The 10883-nt window shown below is 36.5% G+C and overlaps 1 protein-coding gene across 1 annotated transcript in view; it reads left to right on the top strand.

Annotated features, from left to right (window-relative positions):
* Window positions 1-938: 938 nt before the first annotated feature.
* Window positions 939-10883, top strand: part of LOC104515935 (HEAT repeat-containing protein 5A-like) — a gene marked incomplete at its 5' end in the record, with an annotated part of 10728 nt that continues 783 nt past the window's right edge. Inside the window, 8 exons of the mRNA XM_010160111.1 lie at window positions 939-1170; window positions 1602-1850; window positions 3522-3649; window positions 4559-4706; window positions 5383-5655; window positions 7968-8192; window positions 9087-9241; window positions 10796-10883. The exon at window positions 10796-10883 is cut by the window's right edge and continues 132 nt beyond it. Coding sequence (XP_010158413.1) covers window positions 939-1170; window positions 1602-1850; window positions 3522-3649; window positions 4559-4706; window positions 5383-5655; window positions 7968-8192; window positions 9087-9241; window positions 10796-10883 — 1498 coding nt within the window. The remainder of the gene's footprint in view (window positions 1171-1601; window positions 1851-3521; window positions 3650-4558; window positions 4707-5382; window positions 5656-7967; window positions 8193-9086; window positions 9242-10795) is intronic.

The raw sequence follows: 10883 nt of genomic DNA, 5'->3' as shown, positions 1-10883 counted from the left end.
CTGTACTTGTGCTTGGGATTTCACTTAAGTCCTAGGCGGTTCCTTCTTGCTTAGGATCTTAACGTATTTCTTGTTTCTAGAATTTGAAGGAATTCCCCCATCTTGTTGCAGGGAGGAGTGAGAGAAGGGCTTGGTGGGTGCTCAGTTGTGGGCCTGTGTCAACCCACTACAACTAGCAAACTTGAAAAAGATACAGAAATCATAATTGTGGGAGATGGATACTCACAAAAGCTAACTTTAGATTAGTTGAACTGCTCTCCTATGTCTCCTTTATCGCTGAGAAGAGCTTTCCTCCAGGGGCATTTTGGAGAGACAAAAAGAGGACCTCTGGTCTGAAGCATTCTCAAGCCTGTCTTTTTCAATAACCAGAGAGGCATCTGGGGAAATTAACTTTCTCACATTGAAGTTAACCTGTTGATGTTACCGTCACCCAAAGTTTGCAAATGATGCAAGACTCTACTCTTCATTCTTTACTGCTAACGCAGAGTAATAAGTTGTTTTGAGAAGTTGGTTGCAAGTGCAGTGTGTCATTTCACTTAAAAGGAGTTTTAGGAATAATTTGATGGTGGTTTCAGGATCATGATTATAGGTATATTATTTGGTAAGAAGTTCTTCAGTCTTGTAGCTGTAACAGGGTTTAATGATTGGAAGCTGAAGCTGGACAAGTAAGGTATTAATTTGTAAGAGCAGTGAAGTTAACTGCAGGTATGTTTTGGAATTTTAGTATTTTCACCTTTATAGGGACCCTTGCATCAAGACTAGCTGGTGAGGATTCAGAAGGGTTAGAAAATAAGAGCTTGTTCACCCATGCCTACTAGACGAGAAGCAAGAAGAGATACTAGAAAACCTCATATGTGTTTAACAGGCAGTCATGCTAATTATCACAGTAGTTTTCCAAGTGTTAATATTTGTAAATCTCTTTCCAAATATATAAACAGGTTTACATAGTGGCAGTTGAAAAGCAGAAAAACCAAAGTGATGCACACCACTGTTTAAAAATTGCAAACTCTTCAGAAGAAAGCTACAGAGATGTTACCTCTTCAGCCAATGGACTTCTGGACTTAGTACAGGCAGATCTGGGAACATTAAGCAAGCTCTGGCTTGCTGCACTTCAGGATTTTGCTCTCTTAACTTTGCCTTCAGAATATACATCACAACTGCCTGCAGAAGGTAAGAAGGCAAATCAGTTGTATTTTCATAGGTCACTTGTGAGTGCCCATCATAATGTCCTAGCTGACTTGTGTTAAGATCACAGAAAGATTAAGTTGTAGAGAGAACATGCATATTTGTGTACCTACCTAAAGACTGCTTTTGAGAACAGAGGTTTCACTGGTGTGAAAAGTAGTTTATTTGGTATTCTTGTTTATTGGGTAATTTTATCATTGAATGAAAAAAAAGGTAATTGTATTGGATTCTATCCAAATAAATCTAAATCAAGTGCCCTTGTTAGCCTGACTTTTAATATTGAACATTTTTTTAAAAGTCATACATAAAATACAATAAATATAATTTCAGTAAAAAGAATCTCTTTTATAAAAATGAGAAAACATTGTAGTTGAAAATAAATTACATCCTTAAAGCTGTAACTTCTCTTCTTATAGGTGGTACATTTTATACAGCAGAGACCATTGAAAATGCCAGACCTCATTACTACAACTCCTGGGCACTAATACTTTATGCTACAACATTATGGCTTACTAGCACAGGTTTCATCGTTGCTGATCCAGATGAAGGAGTTAATAATCTCTCTAGACCTGTCACACCAACTACAATGTGTCAAGATTCTTCTACCAGGCCCTTGGTGAAATCTCCTGAGGATGTGAATACTGACAGATTTCATCTGATTTTGGGTTAGTGAGTGCATAATCTGTCTAGATGCTGTAACCCAAAATACCATTTTTAATAGATAAAACTGTTAGAAAACAAATATTTAATTATTTACATTTGATTGTATCATTGAATATCTCATCTCTTAGAAAAATATGCAGGCAGAAAAATTTTAAGTCCTGGTGAGAAAATTGTAGAGCATTTTCCCGAAGGTGGTAGAAAAAACACTGTGAGCTAAGTAAGTGCTTTCTGCTCTGGTCCTAAACTTGCAAGTTCAAGGGTGGGTTTTATCATGTTTGCAGCACAACAATTACAGAATGTATAGTTTAGCATCGCTGAAGTACAGTTCTGCATGTCAGAATAGTGTGTAGGTTGGAAGGGACTTGTGGAGGTCATCTTGTCCACCACCCCTTGCCCAAGCAAGGCCACCTAAAGCTGGTTATCCAGGATCGTGTCCAGACAGCTTTTGAATATCTCCATGGATGAAGGAGTCTCCACAGGCTCTCTGGGCAACCTGTGCCACTGCTCGGTCACCCTCACTTTGAAGAAGTGTTTCCTTAAGTTCACCTAAAGCTTTGTTTAAGCCTCCACTACTGCAGAGGCCAATCAGGCAGTTGAATTCAGTCCCAGTTCTCTAAATTTACACAATTAGGCATTTCTGCTTTTTTTTCCTTTGGTCTCTCTTTTGTCTCCATTTGGAAGCCCTTTTTGGAATGGGTTTGTATGACCCAGATGCATATGGCTTCTTTTGAATCCCGGTCTTCCTGCATAGAGCCAGCTTCCTTTTGAATTCCATTGCTCTCTCAGTTAAAAGTTGGCCCTCTGATAAAAAAGCTTCTCATTTCCACTGCTTCCTATACTACTGGATTAGTGCTTCAAATTTCATATACTTTACCATGGACACCTGGCTTGTTTATTCTGCTTCTGAACATAATCCACTTGTTCATGTTTGCTTCCTACAGAGAAACGGAAAAGAACTTTAAAACAGGGACACCTTCTGTTGCACAGCTGTTCTTTAGTGTATATTCATCAATTTCCCAAGTCATCACACATCTTCAAATTAGAGCTCTACAACTGGGATGAGAATATGGATCACAGTTTATATGAAGTTTATCCCTGATGTCATAAAATGTCACCTGAACAGTCCTGAAGGCTCAGAAAACAGTGATTATTTTATCTGCTGTAGGATTTCCAAACTTAGACTTCAAGTAATTTACTTATTGCTGGTGATCAATTGTGGTAGCTGTGATCTTAAACATTTTTGTAAAATGGGAAGATAAAGCCTCAGCCTTTGAGTTTGTGAACTATTATTGCTTTCTCCATTATTTCCTTCTGGTACATAAATCAATGTGATTAGGCAAAAATTCTGCTATTTACTCATCATGAATTGTCTACCTGTTCATTGGATCTAGTGTTTTACTAGAAAATCCTTTATTTTTACAATGTATTTATGTTAATAGCCAGTTATAACTGTGTCTTTTACTGTCTGGAAGATGAAGTTCTTTCATTCTTTTGAGGGAATTACAGTTCTTGCCCCAAGATACTAGCAATAGAAGATTAGTTCACTTAATATAAAATGCAAATGCTATTCCTATATCTGCTCAACCTACTCTTAGGTTACTTAGTAATTGACAAAATTGTTGCTTGAAATTTCAAGCACATATGTTTGGTTTTTTTTTTTCTAATGCTTACAGGAATTAGTGTGGAATTTCTCTGCTCTCCTCGGTCAGATGCATCAATGGAGAACATTATTGCCTGCTTGCGTGCGCTACAGGCACTCTTCGATGTGCCTTGGCCGAGGTCTAAAATAGGTGGTGATCAGGTAATGTCTTAATGGTCAAAAGCCTCCCAGAATTAAGGAATAATTTTAGTTTCAACAGTATCTGTGCTCTTTATTGTATATCCACGAATCCTCAAAACATAAGTAGTAGGTGAATTATATGCTTTACCAAAATCCAAAGCTGTAGAGGGAGGAGAGAAAAAGAGCACAACATGCAGCCTTTAAGACGACAGTGAGGGGCAGAGAACTTGAGGACATTTTGTCATGAAAGAGTAATTAGATGAGTAGGATGAGAGCCAAGTAAAGACAAAATTTCAGAAAAAAGTTCTCTTACTCTCACTATCAAAGAACAGTTTAATTAATTCAGTTGTAAATATTGAGGATTATAAAAGGAAACTGTACAAAAGCAGTGGTATGAAAGATAAAAATTTAAAACACCCAAACCACAACACACCTGTAATCCTAAAAAGAAGTAGTAACTTTGAAATTGCTTTTTTGTTTGTTTGTTTTAATTAAGCCTTATACTATCCTCTGTGCCATGCAGTTGTCACCCAGCAAAAGTGATAAAGTCTGTGGACGTGCCACAGTTCTGCTGTTGGTGCTCCCTTCACAGAAATGCATATACTGTGGGAGGATAGACAGTCTAGTATCTCCACCTTCACGAGTTAAAAATCTGTAAGATAAGGATTACTTGGTGGGGCCTTTTTGTAGTTTTAAGTTCCTTATATCTAAATTACCATGATTACTGTTTTGTTGGGAGAATTGAGCAGGACTGCTGCTACTGGGACCTAGGAGCTAGATGTTGAAGAAAATGCCAACTTCTGTGATTGTATGAAATGTGTTCCTTAGTGAGATTAGTAAGAGTCATGCTGTTGGCTTTAACAAGTATTAACAAAGTTCTAAAATTTCTTCATTAAAATGGGGATATATTAAGTGTTTTTTTTACTGTAGGAGTTGGGTGTAGAGCTGCTGAATGTTTTGCATCGACTGATATTGACCAGAGAATCACCTGATATTCAGCTTGCTGCCCTTGAAGTGGTTCGGCTGATTCTTTTTGCAGCTCAGGAACATGTGAAGGAAAAGCGGAGAAGCGCAGAAGGTACAGTAATGTATGAGATGTTGAATACATATTATCAGGGTTAAAGCAATTCTTTCTTGGAAAACTGGATTCGTGAAGGTGATAAATTGTTCTTAATTGAAGTATTTCACAGTTGGTGACTAATCCTGGTTTACTTAAGTCAGTCCAGGTGCCTGACATAAGGAACTGGGGTGGTATGATAGTTAGCAGGTGGCTTTGGTGGTGAACAGGGGGAGGAAAACTAGAGAAACTGCAGTTGGGATAGTCAGGGAGGGAGGAATCTTAGCGAAAAGCTAGCATCAGCTGCAGTAGAGCAATGGAGAGGCTTAGCTGTTACAAGCCAGACTCCACTAGTTACTCTGACTGTAACTCCCTAAAGTTCATTTTCTAAAAGAAAAAACAAAAAAAAGACTGAGAGAAGAATCAAAACACTTATATCAGGTGAGATCATATTGGCTTGGTGCCTCAGCACATCCTATGGCTAAATCTATTGCACATGCTTTTGCCTTTGGACAATCAGTGCGTAGGTGCTTACTCAAAAGGATGGATGTTTGCCAGTAGAACCTGGAATACATATACATGTACATACATATATATCAAGATTATCACTTAGTGATGAAACAGTCTTAAGAAGTAAACTTTTTGGAAACAAGATACAGCCTGCAAATTTCTGCCATATTTCTTCTTTTTGTTTTAGTTGATGATGGTGCTGCAGAAAAGGAAACGTTACCAGAATTTGGAGAAGGGAAAGATACAGGAGGACTGGTGCCTGGGAAATCATTAGTCTTCGCAGCACTGGAATTATGTGTTTGTATTCTTGTCAGGCAGCTTCCCCAGCTCAACCCAAAATTAACTTGTAGCCCTGCAGTTCAATCTAGAAAACATCTGTTATTGTCAGAAAATGGAAGTAGACTGGTAGCAGCAGCATTAGTTATTCTCTCTGATGTTCCTGCAATCTGCTCTCCTGAAGGTATGCTGTTTCATTGCAAGAAAAGATTAATGAAAGAATATTGTACTCTTCTGAGGCCACTTGTTACACCCAATTTTATCAGCTGGATATATCTGGCAGCAAGTTTTGTTGATTTGCTTGTGACAATTTCCTGTTCTAATTACATTTTTGACTGTCAAATTGCAAAACAAGTTACAACATGGAAGCAATTAAGTTGGGTTTTTTTAATCTTCCCACATGTGGCAGTGCAATTTATAGACTCCAGTTTGTACAAGGAAGTATACAGTAGCTACATAGTTGTATTCTACTTGAAATGTCTGTTCTGGAATTTGTAATACAGATATATTTAAAAGGAAACTGTGTCATGATACCTTTCACTTAAAGCCGTCATTTGAACATTGGGAAATCACTGTAAGGAGTTATGGTTAATTTCTTAGATTAGTTGACTTCTACCCATGAATCATTTTAGATGTATTCCAAACTTTAAGATCGTTCCTCCCACCACCCCCCAGTATCATATTCAGACAAATGATCTTTCCATACTGTTACACATATAAACCAGTTCTGCCCTAGTCGTCTGTTCCCACCTTAGGTATCTGTGTTACACCTTAAGCAATTTTTCGCATTTACCAGCCCTGGAAATTTCTTCTTTTTTCTTAATTTCTTCTCTGTTACAAGACTCTTCTTCGAGGGATAGCATACTCCAAATGGTATAGTAGGCACTTCTTGCTGTCATTGTAGGGTGATGATATAATTTCTCTTTTCCATTTGCAGCTCATTATTTATGAGTTCAAAGCAAAAGGAAACAAACATAACATCACTTAGGTCTGAGGGCATCTGTCTTGTATGAAGAATAATCTGTGATTTTTCTCTTTCCCCTGTAGGTCTTTTTGTCTTTAGTTGTTCAAGTTATTCCACAGACTAACAGCTTGCAGGATCAGACCAGATGGGGTGTTTACACTAGAGAACTTGAGCATTTAAGTCAGGTGACTAAAATGAGGACCTTAAGCTTGATTATGCAGTCATTTGAATAAGGAAGCATATCCAAAAGTCAACTCATATAATCAAATAGAAGAGAATTCCTATGTGGAATTGCATTATTTTTTCCTCTTTAATAGGTAACTGAAGTTATACTCCTGTGAATACCATGTCTATTCTTTCAGACACCACACTTGTCATCATATATATGAATAATACAATTTTCAAATAAATTATGCTGATGAACTGCATTGACTACTGAATTCCAACAGTCAATTTTCAGAAACTTGGCTGTTTAAAAATAGAAGGTAGACGTGCTTAGGTTTAGAAAATGCTTATGCATTTGTCAGAAACCCTCGTTATTCAACAGGTCTCTCACTAACATCAGTATATTAAAATCTTAAAAAACATAGGCATTTTGCTGATTATGGAAGGAGGTAAACATATCAAGCCATATGCTTAGCTGTGTTTTGCTGAATCAGAACTCAAGACAGGAGCAACACACAAGTGTGCAGGTTTCTTACTTGTCTACAGTATGTGCAGAATTCTGTATTCCTATTATATTCGAAGATATAATATGTAAAACTGCTATGCAAGTTATTCCTGTGATTATTTTTCTTTTTAATAGTCTTTTATTCTGACAGGTCAACTGTCAGATTCTTAGGGAGAGATGTAGATTTGTTCAGTAGGCAGTGGGACAATCTGATGCTCTCCTGAGGTCTCCTCTTTTCCAAACTATTTATTAGAGTTTTTTGTTATAATTCTAGGAATTTTTGGTCTGAGATCCTCTTCTTAATAATCTTACTAAATTCTTGACTTTAGTGATTTCCTGGAGCAATGACATCCTTGGCTAACTCTGCATCATGTGGGAGAAATGTTTCCTCTGAGCAGTTTTGAAATTTCCTTCACTGTATTGTTGTCTTTGCAAAATATGCTTAGATAATAATTTGTTTTGCTCATAATTTGTTTTCTGCTATTCAGTACTTTGTATACTTTCATAGCTTTTCTTCTTCTGGTCCTCAGTGGTTCTGATCTTTCTGTTCTTGCTTTTCTCTGTACATGACATAATTCCAGACTTCATACAATAAAAGCATCAGGGAAAAGATACACAATGCTAATTTAAAAGGGGAAAAGGTTTAACTTCACTGAAGCAGTCTGACTCCATGTTTGCTATAGCAAATCATATGATATTTCAAGTCTTTATTCAAATTACCAGTGCCTCCATTCACAGAGGTGATTAAAAATTAAAAATTATAAATAAAAAAGAGACTACAAGGAAACTGCTTCGGTTGTTTTAGTGCAAAAAGTACCTGATTTTTTTTTTTTAATTCTGTGAAATTTGTTTGCTTGTACAGGAAGTGTTTCGGTTCTTCCTACTATCCTGTACTTAATCATTGGAGTACTTAAAGAAACTGCTGTGAAATTGAAAGATGGACAGTTACCTTTGACGGTTGCTGCATCTCTGCAAGCTCTTAAAGGACTCTTGTCTTCTCCAATGGCTCGAGCAGAGAAGAGTCGGACTGCTTGGACTGATCTTCTACGTAGTGCTTTGGTCACAGTGCTTGACTGTTGGGATCAAGGTAAGCACAAATTTTGGGTTTGTGTGTTTAAAAAACAAACCAAAAATGTTTGGGTGACAAGTTGTTTTGTTCTTATTTATATAAATTTATGCACATTTTTAAGAAAGACTAGTGTCTTAGTCACAGGAGAATTAGTTGACTACCAAGTGTTGTTGAAACTATAGTGCAGTCTTATCCCTACAGTTCATAACAGAAGTTGTCATCTGTAAGGGTGTAAAACTGGGATTGCAGGCTTACCCCTAAATTACGTAGTTACATAGAATTACATGGTACGATGGAATAAACAGGAGTTACAACCTCAGTGTGCAGCTGAGCATAAAAGACAGCTGTACTGCATGCAGGTTCTCCACAAAGGATTAGTGTCTGTGTTGAAGCAAAGGGTATTAAAACTGTAGTTCAAGGAAAAATATTTTTGTCTTAAAAGTTAGTTTGTTTAGTGTGCTTGCCTCTTCAGCTTCCCAAGTTTGTAGTACTTTTATCATTCCTCACATTTAATCTCTAAGTTATAATTTGTTGTTGGAACTTTTGATTATAGTGCTGGTTTTTTAATTTGTAACAAAAGAATATATGCTCTTACTGCAAATTTTATATTATTCTCAACATAGGTTGTACCAGAATATGTTATACCAGCTCTTCTCTTTATACAGAGGAACAGCGGAATAAGAGTATGCTGTTACTTCTAACTATGCATATAACCACCCCTGAATTCCCATTTTGGCCTTGGCTTTTATTATGGTAAAAGTCCATATCAGTGCATCAGAGTATGTCATGCATTCGAAAAAAGATTCTTAGAGAAAAGTAACAATAGTATTTCTATTCCACCTCTCTATAACGCTTGAATTCATAGAATTACTTTCTAATACGAATCTAACTGACTCCTTACTTTATTGATAGCAGATGGACTTCTCCAAGAACTTGACGAAGTTAGCCTGCTTACTGCTATTACAGTATTTGTTATGTCTACCAGTCCAGAAGTTACTACCATAGAGTGCCTTCAAAACCGTTGTATTGAGAAGTTTAAAATAACTCTTGACTCAAAAGATCCTCTTGTAAGTACTGGTGAAGTCATAAGAATACCAGTATCATATTAAAAGGATTCTAGCTTACTTTCTGTTTAGTTGTTTCACTTGTCCTGTGTATTGATTCCAGTTAATTCTTACTTGTGCATTTTAAAATACAGTTTGAACAAGTTAGCAAGAACATGTCCAGCAGTGCATTTTATTGTTTTTTATTCTGTATACAATTCTGTATTCCTATGATTTATTTCTTTTTCTTGCATCAGACAGAGCTGTTTACGTTGATAAGTACATTATAAAGTTGTGCAGTTTTTTCAGGCATCTGTTTCATTTTATTTGTTCATTTTATCTTCAACACAAGATACTATCTTTTGCACAGGAAATCCCTCAGCTGTTGGTCTTTGGGAGCTGGAGCAAGTACCACTACCTAACTTTACTGTCCCATAAGCATCAGCTCTTGGGCGCTGCTGGAGGCAGCATATTGTTCTAGATTATTGCTTTGTTCCGACCTAGGATAAATATTTTTGTGTAGATTGTGATGCTGCAGTTCATCTGTTACTATTCTTCATCTAAAACCAAAATGTTTCAAGAAAAAAAATTGGTATTTATTATCATTGCAAATACAAATGGCTTTTCTGGGAGTTGGAACTTCCTCACTCTGGAAGTCCAGTTCTGAAAATAACAGGCATTAGATTTCATGTTTGTCTGTGAGAATCTACTGTGAACTGCTTTTCTTGTATCATCTCTGTATATATTCACGTCGCAACAAAGAATTAAACAAAGTAACTTCTACTTTAGAAATAGCTGTAAGCAAGTGCTTTTTAATATATTAATAAATTTCTACTATTAAAAACTTTGTTTCCAGTGATAGGAAACTGAGGATGACAAATGTGACTGCAAGGAAATGGTATTATGCATTTGCAAATTTTATAAAAGTGTTGAGGCATCTGAGCCTTTCAGAAATAACGTAGGAACTTAGTTTGGTCCTGTTGACTTCCAGTGACATGCAAGCTATTGCACCATTTGAGGCTTTTTGAAATTGTGCCTATTTTCAGTCAGTTTTTTAAAAAAAAAATTAGTATTTTCCAAACAATACTAAGACACAATCTTCACACAAAAATAATACATTTTCCTTAACTCAAAAATGTAGGAAAATTTAAGACTCTGCAAAGAAACAGAAGGCATGATCTAGTTTCTCTTAATAATGCAGTTACAAGATACACTGTCCCTATAAAGTATTATGCATTAGCAGCCTGCAACTTGATGAATTTTAAAGCTGTGAGGCACATTTTTCTTCCCTTTCTTAAAATTTTATCTGACAAGCTGTGAGTGACATGTATTTTTAAGTATAGCACTTTGTAACTGCAAATTTGATTTTTCCCTTTAGGTACAGTGTAAGTGCTACCAGCTGCTGCACTCCATCTTTCAGCATGCAAACAAAACTGTGTCATATCCGCAACTTGATGAATTTTAAAGCTGTGAGGCACATTTTTCTTCCCTTTCTTAAAATTTTATCTGACAAGCTGTGAGTGACATGTATTTTTAAGTATAGCACTTTGTAACTGCAAATTTGATTTTTCCCTTTAGGTACAGTGTAAGTGCTACCAGCTGCTGCACTCCATCTTTCAGCATGCAAACAAAACTGTGTCATATCCTTATATTCATTCTTTAGCAC

This window comes from Eurypyga helias, unplaced genomic scaffold (assembly GCF_000690775.1).
Source record: "Eurypyga helias isolate BGI_N326 unplaced genomic scaffold, ASM69077v1 scaffold4191, whole genome shotgun sequence".
NCBI lineage: Eukaryota > Metazoa > Chordata > Aves > Eurypygiformes > Eurypygidae > Eurypyga > Eurypyga helias.
This window is presented reverse-complemented; position numbering and strand designations above follow the sequence as displayed.